The following is a 21,644-nucleotide window of genomic DNA, read 5'->3' on the forward strand; positions in this document are numbered from 1 at the left end:
ACCAGATTCCCTGGAGGCAAGATCCCTTTCGAGATTTGTTCAGCCCTGCTGTTTCATGAAGTGGTCTTTCAATGCACAAGCTTCCCTGTAGCCTTGTATGTCTCCCTCACCCCAAAACCAATCACCAGTAGAAAAATCTTCCCGTGAAGCTTCCTGGATAATGTTGGGCAGCTTGGAAAGGCTTCAAACTAAAGGAAGGATATACAATAGAAAAGGAGAGCAGGAGTTGTCTCAAATGTACAAGTATAGTATAGGGGGTACCTTGCTCAATAGTAGTAACTGTGAGGGGGATCTCAGAGTCCTAGTGGACAATTACTTAGATATGAGCCAGCCGTGTGCTGCAGCTGCCAAAAAAGCCAACACAGTGCTAGGCTGCATTAACAGAGGGATAGAATCAAGATCACGTGAAGTGTTAATACCACTTTACAATGCCTTGGTAAGGGCACACCTGGAATACTGCATCCAGTTTTGGTCACCACGATGTAAAAAAGATGTCGAGACTCTAGAAAGGGTGCAGAGAAGAGCAACAAAGATGATTAGGGGGCTGGAGGCTAAAACATATAAGGAACAGTTGCTGGAATTGGGTATGTCAAGTTTAATAAAGAGAAGGACTAGAGGTGGCATGATAGCAATCTTCCAATATCTCAGGAGCTGCCCCAAAGAAGAGGGAGTCAAGCTATTCTCCAAAGCCCCGGAAGGCAGGAGAAGAAGCAAAGGATGGAAACTAATCAAAGAGAGAAGCAACCTAGAACTAAGGAGAAATTTCCTGACAGTTAGAACAATTAAATCAGTGGAACAACCTGCCTCCAGAAGCTGTGAATGCTCCAACACTGAAAGTTTTTAAGAAGAGACTGGACAGCCATTTGTCCAAAATGGTATAGGGTTTCCTGCCTGAGCAGAGGGTTGGACTAGATGACCTCCAAGGTCCCTTCCAACATCATCATCATCATCATCATCATCATCATCATCATCATCATCATCATCATTATTATTATTATTATTATTATTATTATTATTATTATTATTATTATTATTATTATTATTTTAAAGCACCTTTGGGAGAACCATGACCTGGATAATTGAAAATCTCCATTGACAGTAGAAAAAGTTGCATTTCCACCATAAATGAAATTCAAAAACATTACCGAGAGAAATTTTAAAGGAATTCTCAAGCCCACTAAGGTAGAAAACCAAAAAATCTTTTTTGTAACAAAGAGAATTTTTGAGAAGTTGGAAGACAGAATACAAGCATCAGCTTAAAATAATACATACAGTCTTCTATTATTCCTTATTCTGAAGCTAGGTTTTAAAAAGCATTTACAGAAGACATTTTTGAAAAGACGTTGCTTATGAATTTGCAGTATTATATAAAAACTATGTAACTGTACACATACATTTAACTGTATAAAAGGAAATACGACTAGCTTATTTGAGTAAAAGCAAAAAAAGTCCCCCGTTAACCTATCTAAGGAGAAAAAGAAACCATTAGGGGAAAAAAGTTTTAAAAACTCTTGAGAATAAAATAAAATTAAAAACAAATTACAACTTAATTACAAAGTAACTTTTAAAAAACCACAAAGGAACACCTGGAAGAAAAAGAAAGAAAGAAAGAAAGAAAGAAAGAAAGAAAGAAAGAAAGAAAGAAAGAAAGAAAGAAAGAAAGAAAGGAAGGAAGGAAGGAAGGAAGGAAGGAAGGAAGGAAGGAAGGAAGGAAGGAAAGAAAGAAGGAAGGAAAGAAAGAAAGAAGGAAGGAAGGAAGGAAGGAAGGAAGGAAGGAAGGAAGGAAGGAAGGAAGGAAGGAATATTAAAATTATATAACATTAACTTCATAATTATTCAATTTTTAAATTATATTGTCCAGTTGGTGTATCAAGAGAAATAAGACATTTTAAATCACTTCAGCATTTTGGATGGTTTTTAATTTGTCATTTTGCTTTGTAAAAAAAATAAATTAATTAAACAAGCAAACATTCAGAAAAAGTCAAATAGCATTGCAAAAGTTGCTGCTGTAGTTTACTTACTGATAGAGTGATGATGGTTGCAAAGATGTAGAACACTGTCTTTTGCCTTTGAGGTTTTTATTTCACGACGGGTTGAAAATTAATGGCCATATGCAGCTCTCGTGCTTCTGTCCAGTATCTTACATTTCAATTACCAATGCCCCAACTTAGGAAAATGCATCTGTCTTGTCCGAATGACGCCTCCATCTGCAAATGATTAATTACGGTAAATCTTGTTAAAGCACGCATGAACAAACATTTGTGTTGAACTTCCCCAATCTTTGAATGTGTGTCTCACTATTTATTTCTTCATTTGATTTGAACTGTAGCCTGTCCTTCGTTCAAGTGTCAAAGCAGGTCATGTATAGCCTTGTTCTCTCCTTGTCACCCCACAACAACAGCGCTGTGAGGTAGGCTGGGCTGAAAGAGAGGGCAGGTAGTCCTCGGCTTGCAACTATTCATTTAATGACTGTTTGAAGTTACAACGGCACTGCAAAAAAAGTGACTTATGACCACTTCTCACCCATGGGATCACTGCAGCATCCCCACGGTCATGGGATCAAAATTTATATGCCTGGCAACTGGCATGAATTGATTTATTTATGACAGCTGCATTGTCCTGTGGTCATGTGATCCCCTTTTTTGGCGACTTTTCCCTTTTGTGGCTTTTATCGCAGAGGTGTTTTTTTTTCTTCAAGAGGCAACTGGACTCTTCTTGTTTTTCTTTGAAGACGTTTCGCTTCTCATCCAAGAAGCTTCTTCAGCTCTGACTGGATGGTGTGGAATGGAAGGATTTACCGTATTTTTCGGACCATGAGACGCACTTTTCCCCTCCCAAAAGTGGGTGGAAAAACGAGGTGCGTCTTATGGTCCGAAGGTAAGCGAAAACACTTGTCTCCCGTTCAGTCAGCGCAGTCCATCAGCTCCTTTGGAGAGACGTGATTGAATGAAGACGTGGAATTCTCCGCCCCGCCCCTGTGATTGGTCGGCAGGGGAGGAAATACGGACGTGCCTGCCATGCCTTCTGACTGACTCCCCCTCCCTGCGCGCGCACATTTTCTTTCTTTTACCTGGCTGCTAAAGAAATAGTTTTTGCTAAACTAAACCTCATAGGCAAAGCCGTGAGGAGTTGTCCCTGCAGGTTTCTCTGCGAAGTTTATTGGAAGTGATTTCCCATTTGCAAGATAATACCGCTAATTGTTTGAAATTGCTTCGGCATCTTAGAAAACCTATTCAGGGAAAAGAAACTACCGGTACCTACCTTTCTTTCTTTCTTTCTTTCTTTCTTTCTTTCTTTCTTTCTTTCTTTCTTTCTTTCTTTCTTTCTTTCTTTCTTTCTTTCTTTCTCTTTCTTTCTTTCTTTCTCTTTCTTCCTCCCTCCCTTTCTTTCTTTCTTCCTTCCTTCTCCCTTCCTTCCTTCCTTCTTTCTCTCTCACTCCCTTGCTCCCTCCCTCCTCCCTCCTTTCTTTCTTCCTTCCTTCCTTCCTTCCTTCCTTCCTTCCTTCCTTCTCTCTCTCCTTTCTTTTTCTTTCTTTCTTTCTTTCTTTCTTTCTTTCTTTCTTTCTTTCTTTCTTTCTTTCTTTCTCTTTCTTTCTTTCTTTCTTTCTCCCTTCCTTCCTCCCTCCCTCCTTCCTTCCTTCCTTCCTTCCTTCCTTCCTTCCTTCCTTCCTTCCTTCCTTCCTTCCTTCCTTCCTTCCTTCTCTCTTTCTCTCCCCTCCTTCCTTCCTAGTATACCGGTACTATTTGGTTCAGAATATTTTTTTTCTTGTTTTCCTGCTCTAAAAACTGGGTGCGTCTTATGGTCAGGTGCGTCTTATGGTCCGAAAAATACGGTATACTCCTTGCAGAGAGCTGGTCATTTGCATTTTTTCAGAGAGTCGTTGAGGCCATTTGGAGGTTTACCTGTGACTTCTGGGTCACCTGCGGGATACAAATGGGTGGGGAGCCTTCTTGGCTGCAGGATGTTGTCTGCCTTGTTTCCCTTCACTGTTGGAGACAGGCACAGGCTGTTGGGGAGGAGTCTGTGTTGTCTGCATCTCAAACTGAAGCACAAATGATTCCTGCAGTCTGCAATGTTTTCTGGAAATCCGTCCATACTGCTGAACCATTCAAAGGGTGCTTTAAGTGCCACTGTAACTCTGAACAATCATTAAACTAGCTGTTGTAAGTCAAAGAGTATCTGTAGCAATAATGACTTATTTTTTGGCCAACGACAAAGCCAGGAAAGTGGCTTCATTCTGGCAGTTTAAAGTCTGATCTAGACATGGAAGAAGAAGACAAAGTCTGCTGTTTGGCTTACTTTTGCCCAGTATGCAAAACTAAGTTAAACATGGTAAGTATGCGGTTGCCATTTTCTTAACATGTTGTGTAAAGCTGACTGTCACATTAAGCCAGAACATGGTTTATTCAGTGGAGCACAGCATGATATGTGAACGGGGCAATTAAGTGTTGTTAACATGGGTTTAATGGGTCCAGTTTTTATGTGTACACTGCCTGAAATGATCAACTTTTTCTTGGTTCACAAAGGGACAGGAAGTTAGGATTGCAGTCAAAATGAGGCACCTAAAATCAACAACTAGCAGCATCATTACTACTTGTTTTCTTTGGGTTGAATCCAGAAACATCAGGCAACGTTATAATGTAGTTGGATTCCTTTTGGCAAAACATGGGTTATTTTTTTTATTGAAAAGTTTTACAATACATTTTATCTTTAACAAAAAAAAACCCTCTGGGTGTTTAAATTTTTAAACACCCAGAGATACAAGTACACTTGATCTCTGGTGCCTTGACAAATGCTTTTCACTTCAATGTTGATATTTCTTTATTTTGTAAAAAAAAAAAAAGCTATTAATACCACAGAAGCCAAATTTAACAAGTAAATGTGTTACAAAAATTGGTTTCTGTACTGGGGTTTTATATTTGTAAGCCATCAGGAACCACCATGAGTGAATTGGGCAGCCAAATACATTTTAATCATCATCATCATTGTAGGTTTTAGGTCCTTAGTTAGGATCTTAACTGTTAGTTTTTACCAGTCTCAAACTGTGCATCGAATTGAAGATTTAATAATAATAATAAGAAGAACATTGTCCCATTACAAAAACTATCTTAGTTTATTAAATTTGAAGGCGGCTTTGTCAGCACCTGTAATGCATTTATACTATGTATTATCTTTTTATTATTATTATTCTGAGGGGCTCTGTATGTGTTTGTGTATGTTTCTGTGTGTTTTAAGGGTGCAAGAATAAAGGTTGATTGACAGTTCAGGGCCATCAGTGCAATTCCCCCCCCCCCGTTTCCGAAAATGTGATTATCTGTGATTCATCAAATCAGTGCTTTATATACCGTAATTGCTAACATTTGGGGTCCCATTCTCCTGGAAGTGAGGCAACAGTACCCCCTATAGACAGAAAGCACCAGTTGCATCTAGGTAGACCTAAAGTGTAGAGCAGAGTAGGCGTGTTATGAGAATTCAAGCATATTTCATCCTTAGCTACTCCTAAATTCTTCCTGCAAATAGACAAATATGCACTTGGATGCCAGTAATGGGTAATAAAGTCTCCCTGTGATGTCAAGAATAGCATATTGGACCACTCCTTTCTCCAGCAGTTTGTGTAAACTAGTCTTCTCTCACATGGTATCCTCCAAGTTACATGGATCATTCCCCCGTTATCCAGCCATTAGTCGGGCTAAAATCAGCCATAGATGCTAAAACATATAAGGAATGGTTGCTGGAATTGGGTATGTCTAGTCTACAGTAGTGAAGAGAAGGATGAGGGGTGATGTTATGTATTGGGCTTGTGGTATCACACCACGTGCGTTGCTGGAGAGCTAACGGCTCCCCAGCAACCCAGACAGGCCATCTCCGGTCCTGCAATTTGTCAGGCAAGGCGGCAAGCACGGGTTCAATTCTATTGGATGCTTCCATAGGGCTAGGCTATATATATTGTGGCCGGGTGCGGCTCAAGCTCAAGTATAGTTCCAGCGAGAATAAAGAATGAGTTTCTCTGTATTCAACCTTGTGTCTTCATTCCTGCTCACCAGAGCCCACGACTTAACATGTGACATGATAGCAGTCTTCCAATATCTCAGGGGCTGCCCCAAAGAAGAGGGAGTCAAGCTGTTCTCCAAAGCACCTGAAGGCAGGACAAGAAGCAACAGATAGAAACTAATCAAGGACAGAAGCAACCTAGAACTAAGGAGAAACTTCCTGACAGTGAGAACAATTAATCAGTGGAACAACCTGCCTCCAGAAGCTGTGAATGCTCCAACACTGGAGGTTTTAAAGAAGAGATTGGACAACTATTTGTCTGAAATGGTATAAGGTTTCCTGCCTGATCAGGGGTTGGACTAGAAGACCTCTAACTCTGTTATTCTATTCTATTCTATTCTATTCTATTCTATTCTATTCTATTCTATTCTATTCTATTCTATTCTATTCTATTCTATTCTATTCTATTCTATTCTATTCTATTCTATTCTATTCCATTCCATTCCATTCCATTCCATTCCATTCATTCTAGGTAGGGATGAAACTCAGGGTCATCAGGAATTCCAAAGTCAATTATCCAGCAATATTTTTCATAGGAAGAAAGAACAAGAGATCTTTCAGTACTTGAGGGCTGTCCCAGAGAACAGTGAACCAAACTATTCTCCAAAGCACCTAAGGGCAGGACAAGAAGTAACAGGTGGAAGATCATTAAAGAGAGATCCAACCTAGAAGTAAGAAGAACTTTCATGACAGTGAGAAATATTAACCAGTGGAACCACTGGCCTTCAGAGGTTGTGGGCGTTCCATCACTGGAGATTTTCAAGAAGAGATTGAACAATCATTTGCTGGAATGGTTTGGGTCTCCTTCTTGAGCAGACGTTGGGACTAGAAGACCTCCAAGGTCCCTTCCAATTCTATTGTTCTATGAACTATGTTCTATCTTGCATCTGCTGTCCAGCCATCATTTCCGAAGTAAATGTTCCTGAGATGGAACAGGAAGAGGCTTTTTCATTTAAAATCAGGTCACAGGGCAATCCCTGTGCTCCCCAGGGCCTGTTCTGCAAAGAGTAAATACCCATTTTCAAAGGGGAACTGCTGTTCTACTAATAGCACAGCTGTGTTCAGTGGAGAAAAACACAGCATCTGGAAAATAGCAAGAAAGATGGACGGGCTAAAGAGTTAGCCGGAGACAACTCTCCTTTTCTGATGACAGGAATCCTCCAAAATCCTGTCCTTCCCCCCCCCCCAATGATGATGCTCTTAAATGTTCAGAATCACTTCCCTTTTGGAGTGCTGGAAACACAACACTTTGAACCCTCTGGATGATGACGCTTGCAATGAGCCCATTATTTTCAAGGAGCAACTGAGCTGGCTGAAAAGAGAGAAGTAGGGCGGTGTGACCCCACGGGTATCTCTGCATGTACATTAAAATCTTTGGTAAGTGTATCTGTTAAGCAGATAAAACAGTGATGAATATGGGTGTAAGTCAAGGACCACCTTAACAGTATCACACACGTTGTTTCAATCATAAGAAATATCTGTTCTTATTTATTTACTTAATATATTTATAAAATATATATAAAGTATATATAAAGTGTATATAGATAGACAGACAGACGGACGGACGGATGGACAGACAGACAGACAGACAGACAGACAGACAGACAGACAGATAGATAGATAAATCTTTGGTCATTCGAGTTTTTTCCCACGTAAAATTGGAGTATCAGGGCAACGTTTCGACGAAATCTCATCCGTCATCCTCAGGCTTCAGCTTCGTTCTTCTGGGAGAAGTGTGTGATAGTGGCTGTTTTTTTCTTTTTTAAACTGCCAGAGGGGGTGTGTTCTGTGGGTGGAGGCTTGGCTGTGGCTGAGATTTCGTCGAAATGCCCTCCAATTTTACGTGGGGGAAAAACCCGAACGACCAAAGATCTACATACAAACACCCACGAAAACCTGCAGTGCTTTTTTTGTAAAAGGAAAAGGTGCCGGAACTCACACATGTCATACAACCTGCCTTGCCTACCCTACAAGGTTCCATCCCAAAAAGGTGCTGGAACTCCGTTCTGAGCGTTCTATGAGAAAAAAAGCCCTGTATATATATATATATACAATATATATACACTATATATACTTTATATATACACTATATATACTTTATATATACTTTATATATACTTTATATATACTTTATATATATTTTATATATAAATTATATATATATATATATATATATATATATATATATATATATATATATATATATATATATATATATATATATATATACACATGTGTGTGTGCATGTGTTTGTGTGTGTATATATATGTGTATGTATATGTATGTGTGTGTGTGTATATGTTTGTGTGTGTATGTATAGTGTATCTTCCTGTATCTGAATAGCTTAATTTAGAGAAGGGTGGATGCTAAACAAATACCGTAGTATAAACTTGGTTTTTCCTGCCATCATAAATTCATCCAAGTGAACAACCACCTCATTCATTCATTCATTCATTCATTCATTCATTCATTCATTCATTCTGCTTATTCATCTTTGTTGCTGCCTGAAATCTTTCATATTTATCTTTAGACTTCTATTAGCCTCAGGCTTGATGTTTAGTTTTGCCCTTTGTTACCCAGAAAATGCCACCCTTATTAGCAGGACTGTTAAAAAAAACATCATCACAAAACACTCTAGAGAACAGCCATGCCGTTTTTCTTATTCTTCGCAGTTTTTAGAACTACATGGGTGGCGGCGGAAAAGAACAATAACTGGAAAACGAATTCTGACTGTTGAGAGTTCCCTTGAGCAAAACCTTTGTAGATCTTAGGTAAAAATGACCAAGCAGACACACATTCCCAGACATTTGTTTGTTTAAAAACCAAAGCAGCGCTCATTGCAAAGAGGCTGCAATAAGAAGGATTAGATTCCCAAGATTGTTTAACTTTTGCTTCCTATTTTTTAGATGCCACCTATCTATCTATAGGTGCGTATAGTCAAGGCTATGGTCTTCCCAGTTGCAATGTATGGCAGTGAAAGTTGGACCATAAGAAAGGCTGAGCGCCAAAGAATTGAGGCCTTTGAACTATGGTGCTGGAGAAGACTCCTGCGAGTCCCTTGGACTGCAAGGCGATCAAACCGGTCAGTCCTAGAGGAGATCAACCCTGAGTGCTCTTTAGAAGGCCACATCCTGAAGCTAAAACTCAAATACGTTGGCCACCTAATGAGAAGGAAGGACTCACTGGAGAAGAGCCTGATGCTGTGAAAGATTGAGGGCAATAGAAGAAGGGGACGACAGAGAATGAGGTGGCTGGATGGAGTCACTGAAGCAGGAGGCGTGAGCTGAAATGGACTCCAGAAGATGGTAGAGGACAGGAAGGCCTGGAGGAACGTTGTCCATAGGGTCGCTATGGGTCGGACACGACTTGGCAACTAACAACAACAACAACATCTATCTATCATCTATATACATATACATGACCTTGGGAGACTACAGGCCGGGTTACCATCAGGCAAAAAGATACCTCAGCCCACAAAAATGGGCTAACCCTAACCCCATTCCTTTGGCTTTTAGGTGAACAGAATAACAGAGCTGGAATAGACGTTGGAGATTTTCTAGTCTCTCTCTCAGGCCAACTCACCTCACAGGGTTGTTGTTGTGAGGAAAACAGGAGGAAGGAGTATTAGGTATGTTCGACACTTGAGTTATTTATACATATAAAAAAGGGCTATAAACTTTTTTTTTAACAACTGTAACCTTCCTAAATATTCCTTTCTGCACTTTTCAGCCACTCTGCATCTCCCAATCGTTCCTTTTCGATCAGAATAGAGCTGGGAGGGACCTTGGAGGTCTTCCAGTCCAGCCCCCTGCTCAAGCAGGAGATCCTGTACAATTTCAGACAAGTGACTGTCCAGACTCTTCTTAAAAACCTCCGGTGATGGAGCACCAACAACTTCCGAAGGCAAGGCGTTTTTCCTTGGCCATTCCTAAAAATCCTGTTTCATTTGTTCACTTAGCCTAGGGCTAACCTGCAGGGACACTTGCCTCAAGCTCTTATTCAAACCTGTTGTTGTTGTTGTTGTTGTTCAGGCATAATTGATTAGCGCATCACTTCACAAAGGCCTCTGACATGGGCTCAACTGAAGTTCAGAGATGAGCAAAGGCATCCATCTCCTGCAGGACTTGGGTTTGGCTAGTCCAGGGGTCAGCAACCTGAAACAGTGAAAGAGCCACTCGGAACCGGTTTCCTCACAAAAGGAGAAACTGGGAGCCGCAAAAAATGTGTGCACATGCGCATACATGCGCGCATGGGCAGAACAGGGTTTGACTGAAGAGTGGAGCCAAGGTGAGATGTGCACCTACCCTGCATATTTGAATTGATTGGTTGAAATTTTTTAGTCCCACTTTTTTTTTGGGACTGCACATGGCAGAGGACTGGGAGCCACAGGAGATGGCTGAAAGAGCCGCATGCGGCTCCGGAGCCGCGGGTTGCAGACCTGTGGGCTAGTCTAAAGACAAGAAGAAATAGGGGAGACATGATAACAGTATTCCAGTATTTGAGGGGCTGCCACAAAGAAAAGGGGGATCAACCTATTCTCCAAAGCATCAGAGGGCAGGACAAGAAACAATGGTTGGAAACTGATCAAAGAGAGAAACAACCTGGAATTAAGGAGAAACTTACTGACAGTGAGGACAATCAACCAGTGGAACAGCTTGCCTCCAGAAATCGTGGGCACGCCATCACAGGAGATTTTTAAGAAGAGACAGTCACTTGTCTGAGATGATATAGGTTCTCCTGCTTGAGCAGGGGGCTGGTCTAGAAGACCTCCAAGGTCCCTTCCAGCTCTATTTTATTCTATTCCTGCTTTTTACTGGGGCATTTCCATTTATGGGGACAGAAATTAATGATAGAATCATTCTCTGCCAATCTCTCTCTCTCTCACGCACATAGACGCGCACACACACTCACTCACTCACTCTCTCTTTGCTGCTTGATGTCAGAGCCGAACAAAGTACGAGGGGTATATAAGAGCAGCATTGTCTGCCAGCCAGAAAGATAGTGGCAAAGACTATTGGATTTGAAGAGTGGGATTCAACTTGTCCTTTTCTGCTGCTGCAGGGACTTTCGTTTAACCCACCAGGTAAATCTCAGGTTGAGAATATTTTGTCTTTCTTGCGGCCCTTCAGAAAGATAACGCAAAGATAAAACAGGAGAGGAAGGGGCTGGACCCAATGCACAAAGCAGTCTCTTTCCAGCCAGATGAGAGCAGAGATGCCCTCCTGTTTGTTGGATTTTTTAAAATTTTCTTTGAGTAAATTCATAAACCCGGTTAGGAAAACTGAAAAGATTTAAAATTGGGGTTGGGCTGGGCTCAGGTTAGCCACCTGACTGAATCCCCCATCGTAGCTTTTAGCTAGCAAGGTTTGTCATTCAGCAGGAAAAGAATCCTGGAAAATCGATAGGGGGGTGCGTGTCTTTGTGTAATTTGTTAACTTGGCTTTTGAAATTCTTCTTTCTCCCGCTTTTCATTCGAAAGCAGCCAAAAGAGAAATGTGCGGCCTTAAGGGACCTTTTATTTTCATCATCTTGTCTCTTACTTTAAAGTCCCTGGAAGCAACACCGGTCGAGAGGTCAGTAACTTTAAAGCTGATTCCTTTCCTCCTCCTCCTCCTCCTCCTCCTCCTCCTCCTCCTCCTCCTCCTCCTCCTCCTCCTCCTCCTCCTCCTCCTCCTTCTTCCTCTTTCACTAAGAAACCACACTTTTGTGTAGTATTGTACAAATCACTGTTTTACCGCTGTGATGCCAAAGGCAGTTAGTTTGGGGATAAAGATGTGGATAAAGAAGTAGAGGCTTGGGAAGGAGAAAGCCAAACTAGAAATAAGGAGAAATTTGCTGGCAGTGAGAACAAGGAATCAGTGGAATGGCTTGCCTCCAGAGGTTGAGGTTGCTCCTCCATCACTGGAGTTTTTCAAGAAGAGACTGGACAGCCATTTATCCAGAATGGTACAGGATCCCCTGCTTGAAGAAGACCTCCAAGGTCCCTTCCAACTCTGTTATTCTATTCTATTCTATTCTATTCTATTCTATTCTATTCTATTCTATTCTATTCTATTCTATTCTATTCTATTCTATTCTATTCTATTCTATTCTATTCTATTCTATTGTTCTGTTCTCTCCATTCCATTCCATTCCATTCCATTCTATTCTATTCTATTCTATTCTATTCTATTCTATTCTATTCTATTCTATTCTATTCTATTCTATTCTATTCTATTCTATTCATTCTAGGTAGGGATGAAACTCAGGGTCATCAGGAATTCCAAGGTCAATTATCCAGCCATATTTTTCATAGGGAGAAAGAACAAGAGGTCTTCAGTTCTATTCTATTCTATTCTATTCTATTCTATTCTATTCTATTCTATTCTATTCTATTCTATTCTATTCTATTCTATTCTATTCTGAAAGAGAAATTTGCTGTTTGTTCTTTCTTTGGCTTTATCTTATGAACATCCAACAGACAATTGTATCCCTGGTGGGGAAATGCAATTCATGAGAACGTATGCCTTTTCATAACTTTTATTAGACAGAAAGGGTGCCCCCAAACTCATGGAGTTTTATTATAGACTGACACAGTTGTCTCTTAATATCTCTAATGGATAGGTGTCCTACTATCTGAACTATAGATACACAGCTAACAAAACCCACCCCTTTTTCTAAGATGTTAACTTTTTTTCTATGTATTATTAGGGTTTTTTTAAAGTAAACTTTAAAGCAAAATTTTAGGACCAAATGGATGCTCCTAAAATTGAATTACCTTTTAAATTGGTTCTAGTTTAAATATATCCTTGATGGAGATGGATGGACTAGAAACATGAAAAATGAATGTATGAATGAATGTATGAATGAATGAATGAATGAATGAATGAATGAATGTCTTAAAAGATTATTCTGTACTACAAGGAAGGGCAATGTATATTTTTTGAAGTTCTTTTGGCCACAATATTACTTCCTTTAACTTTACATATTGAATGCTTATTTCTGCCTTCACTGCTGTCTGCTCTATAAAAAAGCTGTTGGATTTCGTAAGAAGACTTTAATGTTTAAACCCATAAAAACTTGGGCACACAACATCTCATTTCTCCTTTACATTCATCTGATTTAGAATCAGATTATTTTAAACAAATAAAAAAGGAGAAATTGTTAGAGATGGAAAGTCAATATTGAGTTCAGATTTTTGACACAGTGTATTTGATTATTAGAAGGTTTATTTTGAGGAGAAAGTCTTCATTACCTAGAGAAGATTAAAACAAAACATTTGTTCCCCTTATAGTAAAACATTCCCCACCCAGAGTTCTTAATCTCAGTAAAAGTGCTGAAAAACCTGGGAATTTCCAAATAACCCAAAACGTATTCTCATGTGAGAATCCTACCTTTCAAAAAAAGTCAAAATAGTCACATTTTGTTAATCACATATAGTTCAGTTTAAAAAGATATATAATAAGAGATAACTTTTAAAGAAGCTTGATCTCTACTAATTTTGATTATTTTAGCTAAAGTTAGATAATCATAGTGGATAAAAAATAATTCCGAGGGTATCAGAAGATGGTAGCATAAAATAAATGTTTAAGGTAACATAAATGCAGATGTTTCATAGTGAACCCCCTTTGGATTTCAGAAAAATGTCTCAAGACTGAGAAAATCTTTTTTCTGAATCATGGGGAAAAAACATTATCAGCAAGTACGGTACAACCCAAGGCAGGGAATTTGTGCTTACTTATTATAGATCCCACAAATTCTATCTAGATGAATGTGAGTTTAATTTGATCTGATAAGTCCCAGATTTCCCATCCTGACTTAAATATTACATAGATAGATTACATAGATAGATGGCTGGATCATGAATTCTGGGAGTTGAAGTCCACAAGTCATAAAAGAGCAAAGGTTGCCCTACCCCTGATCAGGTGCCAGGCTAGAAACCAGGAGACTGTAAGTTGTACTCCTCCCTTAGGCATGAAGCTGGCTGAATGTGTTTGGGCTAGTCGCTCTCTTTCAGCCCAACCCAACTCACAGGGTTGTGGTTGTGGGGAAAGTAAGAGGAGGAAGGAGTATTAGGTATGTTTACAAAATAATACCCTAGTTTAAAAAAAAAGACATGGATAAACTGAAGCGAGTCCAAGAAGGTTTACTGAGATGGTGGAAGGACTGGAAACCAAGTCCTACAAGCAACAGTTATAAGATCTAGAGATGTTCAGCTTGCAGAAGAGAAGGTTGAAAAGGGACATAATAGCTGTTGTCAGCTATCACACTGTAAAGAAAGACTTCACATTCATTCTCACTTGCTCCACTGAGTATGTCCAGAACTAATGGGATGAAACTTCAAGGATGAAGACACAGATTAGATATTGGGACAGTAGGAGCTACCAATTACTGCATGGAAAGTTGTTCTTCCCTTTCAAATAGAGGCAGAGTCAGGCTTTCAATGAATCCTGCAGCATCCAATGCATTGGACTTGATGATATCCCAAGTTCCATCCAACTCTGATTCTGTAATTCTATGATGGAAATTTTTCCCAAATCAAAAACAGCATGTCTGTCATTATTAGTTGGTCCAGAACAACAGAGAAAAGTATGTCCTTAATTGTCTTACCCGAGAGCTTTCGATTTAGCAAGGCTGCGATATTCTTAGGAATTATGAGGCCTGAGAATACATAGGGACAACTGTAATATATTTTACATCATGCCTCCAGCCACAGGCACACAAAATAATGCGTTCATTGTGAATTTCTGACATGCAGAAGAACATTTATATCACCTTGATGCCAACTAGAATTCAACAATATGTACCATTAATGGAATTATGTCACAAATTACTCAAGTGACACAACTTATTAAATCATTCTGTCACCCAGCTCTGGAGTATGCTTTCTATTAATAGACCAGTAGATTGTGTGAACCTTGTGTGATACTCAGGAAAAGTCCTTCAACATTTTGACCCAGGACAGCTTTGATTTATTGAAAGTTTCTATGGATCATCCAGATTATGGTTGTCCCAAAGGTGCTTTTCCAAAAGGCAACTGGACTTTCTTGTTTATGTTTTTTAATTGAAAGTTGTGGTTCACCTGTGAAATCTCATGCTTGTTTATTGGGACAACTCTCAACAAGTGTGGGTGGGCAAGGAAGAGTTTGAACGGACTCTGAGAAATCTGTAGATAGATTTTCTACCAACCCAGGAAAATAGTCAAAGCGAGTGACTGCCATTCTCATACTTCTCATGCTATCAGCAAATTCTCTAAATAGCCTTTAAAAGCTTATCTGAAGCTAAACATTGAGTCACTGTTGCCACTTAGTGACTTAATGATAGTATAATTTCCCCTTTTTGGTTATATCCTGAAGGTGCTACTTTGAAAAAATTACATCTAAGCTCTTTTGTACGTTCACCTGCTTGCATGATTAACACTGATCTGTTTATAGCAACCTTCCCCACACTTGTGGGTCTCTGTGCTGGTTGGGTCTATAACACCCATGACATTTAGTCAGTGTGGTGTTTGTTCCAACCAGGAATTCAAAACGTTACACTCCTAACACAACCGGAATAGACCAGTTTGAGAAGGGTGTTCATGCAATGTCTTCTTGGGCCTTCTGCTCTGGTTGATGAACCTTGAAAATACAAGAACCATGTTTACTTTCAATATTAGCTATTGAAAAATGTCTGCTCTGAAATCCTCCCTAAATTTTGAATAGGTCTCTCTGATGAAATTCTACATGTTCTAAAGAAAGGTCCAAGCAAGAGATGACCAGTTTGAGACAAGGAAGGGGTCAAACATGTCATTAGTCTGGAATCCCTTTGTGTCCACAAGAGAGAGATCCAAGTCCAGCCCACCTTGAATTCCATTGGCTCTTATTTACCACCAATTTACCTTGACTATTTTAGTTCGGATTCTTGTAATGAGCTAGCCTGGATTAAACTTGTACAGGTAGTCTTCAGGTTACGACCACAATTGAGCCCAACATTTATGTTACTAAGTGAAACATTTGTTAAGCGAATTTTGGGCCGTTTTACCACTTTTCTCACCACAGTTGTTAAGCAAATCACTGCATATGGTAAGTTAGTAACGTGGTTGTTAAGTGAATTTTGCTTCCCCATTGACTTTGCTTGTCTGAAGGTGGCAAAAGCTGACCCCATGACCGCATGATACCGCAACCGTCATATGTATGAACCAGTTGCTAAGCATCTGAATTTTGAGCATGTGCTCCACGGGATGCTGCAATGGCCGTAAGTGTGAAAAATGGTCATAATTTTCTTTTTGCAGGGCCATTGTAATTTTGAACGGTCACTAAAGGAATTGTTGTAATGGTTCCTGATTTCTTGTGCCTGACAGTCCATTTTTCTCTTGTCTCCACTTATTGACTGGGCTGGCCCCATCCTGTGAAATCTGAGTGAGCAAAGCACAACTGTTTTGCTATATAGCACCTTCTGATCCAATTAACAGACCCACGTGCAAGGACAGCCTCATTTTAGTCTAGACTGATGTGTGAATCTGGTTCCTGAATGTGGGTATCTGTAAGCAGGGGGTGGGGGAATAAAATGTGACTTGGTCCTTCATGAGGACAATTCCAACCCTTACACCTTCTGTGTAACATTGTGATGCCAACACAAAAGGGAGGATCTCGCTTGGCTGTGGATTAATCGTGGAACTATTGTGGTTGGGAAGAGGTGCCTATGCTTCAGAATGTCCAACTGCATTATTTTTAAAATCCTCCTGCACATTTTATGCTGGTCTCTCAATCTCTCTTGTTCTTTCCGAATCAGGACTGCTTTTCATTCTAGACTATAAATAATGGCTGAATTCAATCAGCATTCAGAAGGGGCAACCTCCTCCATATATATATAAACCTCCTTTGGGCAGATGTCATTTCCTCAAAAATCACTGTTAGCTTAGCAATGTAAAGTCTAGATTTGAGTCATACCTGTTTTATGTGCGTCCCTTGGTACTATTTCTTTTAACTCTTCACAGGAACAGTTATTTTTTTTACCAAGTGGGCTGTGCTATACACTCCATGAGTTTGAACTACAAATTATTTTATTTATTTTTATTTATTTATTTTAATTCCATTTATATCCCGCCCTTCTCCGAAGACTCAGGGCGGCTTACAAGCTTAGCAGTAGCCTTCATTCTATGTATATGCCTGCTTATTAGGGCAAATTAGGCAGCCTCATAAACCAGCTACAACTCATTCAGTGTGGATTGGCACAATGCACTAAGTCAGAGGTCCCCAACCCCCGGGCTGTGAACCAGTACCAGGCTATGGCATGCTAGCAACTGGGCCACACAAACAAACAAAGGCCCATCCGCAAGATGCAGGCAGCACACAAAAACACGCAACCTCCGGTCCGTGGAAAAACCTCTCTCCATAGAACCGGTCCCTGGTGCCCAAAAGGTTGGGGACCCCCTGCACGAAGCTATAGTACAGTGGATAATCTATGGGGAGGAAACCAAGGTTTGTATTTAAGAAACGAGATAACTATTTAAATTGCCATGTAGCAGATGTTTGGACCAATAGTCTGCGTCCCTTATCCAAAGCCCAAGGTCTTTTTCCATTTATTTAAACCTGCAGAACACCTTCTAAAATGGGAAACGTTTAAGATTCTGAAGGGGAATAAAAATTAGCACGGCAGCCGAGTATGAAAAAGAATGATTTGTGTACAAGTAATCCTCGGCTCACAGCCACAATTTAGCCCCAAACTTTCATTGCTAAGCAAGACAGTTAAGTGAGTTTTTGTCCCATTGTACAACCTTCCTTGCTGCTGTTGTTAAGTGAATCGCTACAGTTGTTAAGTTAGTCACACGGTTGTTAAGTGGATCTGGCTTCCCCACTGACTTTGCTTGTCAGAAGGTCGCAAAAGGGGATCGCATGACCCCTGGGGACACTGCAACCGTCATAAATACAAGCCAGTTGCCAAGCATTTGCATTTTGATCATGTGACTCTGGGGATGCTGCAATGGTGAGTAAGCGTGGAAAACAGTCATAGGTCACTTTTTTCAGTGCTGTGGTAACTTTGAACAGTCATTAGACGAATGGTCGTAAGTCAAGGACTACATGTATTCAGTGATGCTAATCTTTTGACTCCCCTCATTCTGCTGAGGGGTGAAAGAGGAGGGTTGGGGATCGATCAGCAAATCAAGGACTGCAATCTATATGTTTGTGTTTTGTGAGCCTTACGCTAACTGAGGATCCTGAAAATTGAAATCCCAACACTTTTCAGCACTCCCCAGGTTAAAGACGAATGTTTTTAGATGCTGAATAAAACTCTGATCACCTTAATAAAATCTGCGAAGGAAATCCTTTTTTTTTTCCCCTCACACCCCGAGAAGGATATACCAAGAAATTTACAAAAGGCTGTTTTCTGCACTAATTGTGACTACTAAATGCTCGTCTTTCACCACTATCAAAACTCCTTCGATAAATTGCTTCATTTAATTCAGGCAATGTCTGCCCGAGATGAGACTTACTTCCGATGTAAAGAATTTTCACAGCCTCCATTTTGTAAATAAAAGTTTATCACCCACCATCATGAGTAAGATTGGCCTGGTCTGGAACAAGGTAGGCAGCCTTCCTTTAGCTTCAATTCAACAGTGATATTGGTTTCACAAATTGAGTTTCATCATTTGCTCACTTCTTCCTGCACACAAAGAAAATCAACAGGGTGTTCCAAGAGCTTCTATCATCTTGATGGGATTCCATCAAACTACGGAGGCTTTTTCTCACCTTTGACTATTGTGCTGCCTCTACCGCTATCACATCCTTCTGAAGATTACTCCTGTGGACAATTTTCAAGAGATGATTGGTCTATCAAGTATCTTAACAGAAAAATAAGGCAATCTTATACTTTGGTGGCTAATTCAGCCCTGTCTATTGGATTTCAGGCCAATTTATACCTGAAGAAGAAAAAATAATCATACCAGATTTTCACTATATAGACGTATTTCCTTTATTGAAAACATGCTACGCATTTGTGAAGTTTTCTTATCAGTCAGATCTAGAAGGAAGTTTTGGATTTCTGTACGTGCAAAACGCAGAAACTCAGCTTCATAGTAGGCTACTCAGTTTCTATTCATTAAGAAGACCCTAGTAATTATTTCTTTAGAAATAGATAGCCTTTATTGACATTTTTTTCCCCTCTGGGCACAATGGAACATATTAAAAATGAAATTTAGTTGCTTTCTCTCAAAATGTACACATACATAACACACATTTAAAACATACTATATATGACATATATTATATACAACATATACATCTAGAACAGTAAACCTAGAACAAAGAGGTAATCTCTGTAGCTAACTAGATATGCCCATTTCAGGCATTCCATTCTGAACTACTGTCCACCCCTTCCCAAAAACAAAAAAAAAAAAACGCTCTTCAAATTCTGCAAGCATCCCGTGGCCATTAAATTCAGTGTTAGGGTGACCACAGACCTGGAGAACATTAGACCTATGGGCCTGATCCAGCCAAAATCACCCATTTTTTTCAAAGTCCCAATTCTCCAACAGTTGTCTTCCCAGCTTTAGCAATGGAACAGGTACAAATACAGCTGTAATAATAAAAGAGAATAGTTGTAACTCAGGATTGAAATGAGGGGTCCTTGGTGTTCTTTGAGCATGGGTTTCTTTCTTACAGATGTTTCATTACCCAAACTAGGTAACATCATCATTGCACTGATGATGTTACCTAGTCTGGGTAACCCCTTCATGGATTACTGCCTTGTCGTGGCGAAGGGGCTTGCGTAATTCAAAGAAGCTATGAGCTATGCCATGCAGGGCCACCCAAGATGGACAGGTCATAGCAGAGAGTTCTGACAAAACGTGATCCACTGGAGAAGGAAATGGCAACCCACTCCAGTATCTTTGCCATGAAAACCCTATGGACAGTACCAAAAGGAAAGCCATGACAAATCTAGACAGCACACTAAAAAGCAGAGACATCACCCTGTCAACAAAAGTGCATATTGTCAAGGCTATGGTCTTCCCAGTTGCAATGTATGGCAGTGAAAGTTGGACCATAAGAAATGCTGAGCGCCAAAGAATGGAGGCCTTTGAACTATGGTGCTGGAGAAGACTCCTGCGAGTCCCTTGGACTGCAAGGCGATCAAACCGGTCAGTCCTAGAGGAGATCAACCCTGACTGCTCTTTAGAAGGCCAGATCCTGAAGCTGAAACTCAAATACTTTGGCCACCTAATGAGGAGGAAGGACTCACTGGAGAAGAGCCTCATGCTGGGAAAGGTTGAGGGCAAGAGAAGAAGGGGATGACAGAGAATGAGGTGGCTGGATGGAGTCACTGAAGCAGTAGGCGTGAGCTTAAATGGACTCCAGAAGATGATAGAGGACAGGAAGGCCTGGATGAACATTGTCCATGGGGTCACGATGGTTCGGACACGACTTCGCAGCTAACAACAACAAGTTTGGGTAATGAAATATCTGTAAGAAAAAAAACCCAAGCTCAGAGAGCACCAAGGACCTCTCACAGTTGTAACAGTCACTAAATGAGTCACGGTAGCACAGTGGTTGGAATGCAGTTATTGCAAGCTAATTCTACCCACTGCCAGCAGTTCGATCCTGACCGGCTCAAGGTTGACTCAGCTTTCCATCCTTCCAAGATCGTAAAATGAGGACCCAGATTGTTGGGGGCAATATCCTGACTCTGTGAACCACTTAGAGAGGGCTGTAAAGCACTGAGAAGGGGTATATAAGTCTAAGTGCTAGGGCTATTGCTGTTACTAAATGCCTTCAAGGAGGATTAGAAGGGCTATAGGTGACGTGACTCATCCATGGAGTTTACACTCTAGTTACCTGCAAAAATCTCCCCCTCCTCAATATTTATAAGAATAAATATAAAGCATTTATTCAAAACATACACTAACCTGTTGAACGTTGTAAAATGGCTATGGAAGATGATCATCTTGGTGTGTCTCTATTTGCTTTTATTTATTATTTATCGGCTTGTTTGTTAAATTTATTTGCTTTTAACAACCAACAGCCACCATCTGGAGAAACGGAAGTGCAACACCGCCACTTGTGTGACACAACGCTTGGCAGACTTCTTGGTCCGGTCCAGCAACACCATCGGAACCATCTATTCGCCTACCAATGTAGGGTCCAACACTTATGGGAAGAGAGGCAGAGACGTTCCCAACTATCTACAGCTTTAAGAATGCAAGATGGCCACGGTGGCGGCTCTCGCTAGAAATTTCTCTTCCTGTCTCTGGTTTTCATGTTATAAAGTCCTGGTCCTCCCAGTTTTCCATTCATTTTGTTTCAGCAGGGCCGACATTTCAACCAGAGGCTTGAAAATTGGGTTGTCTGGGTCACTGCTTTGATCACTGGCTACCTGCTTGTATCTCACAGTGCCTTGTTTTCCCTGTATGTATTTGATGGATGTGATTTCCATGAATTTATCACACTGCTTTGCTGGAAAATGATCTCCCAAGGGGGTCCCTGTGGGTGATGCTCTCTCTGTTGTTGACATACTTGCAAAATCCCTCTGTTAAAAAAATAATAATAAGGGGGGGGGGAGAAGATGAATAAATCTCTTAAAATCCGTGCCACATGAAATCTGATCACGTGAATGGGCTGCAACTATGTTTTTTTTCT

General features: G+C 40.3%; 1 protein-coding gene across 1 annotated transcript; it reads left to right on the plus strand.

The window, feature by feature from the left end:
- Positions 1 to 11,544: 11,544 nt before the first annotated feature.
- On the plus strand, positions 11,545 to 21,202 carry IAPP (islet amyloid polypeptide; the record flags this gene model as incomplete). Its single annotated transcript, XM_083366566.1, has 2 exons — positions 11,545 to 11,624; positions 21,031 to 21,202. 2 exons carry the CDS (start codon positions 11,545 to 11,547, stop codon positions 21,200 to 21,202), a joined length of 252 nt encoding a protein of 83 aa, XP_083222692.1.
- Positions 21,203 to 21,644: the final 442 nt, after the last annotated feature.

This window comes from Vipera ursinii, assembly GCF_947247035.1.
Source record: "Vipera ursinii genome assembly, chromosome: 6".
Classification (NCBI taxonomy): domain Eukaryota; kingdom Metazoa; phylum Chordata; class Lepidosauria; order Squamata; family Viperidae; genus Vipera; species Vipera ursinii.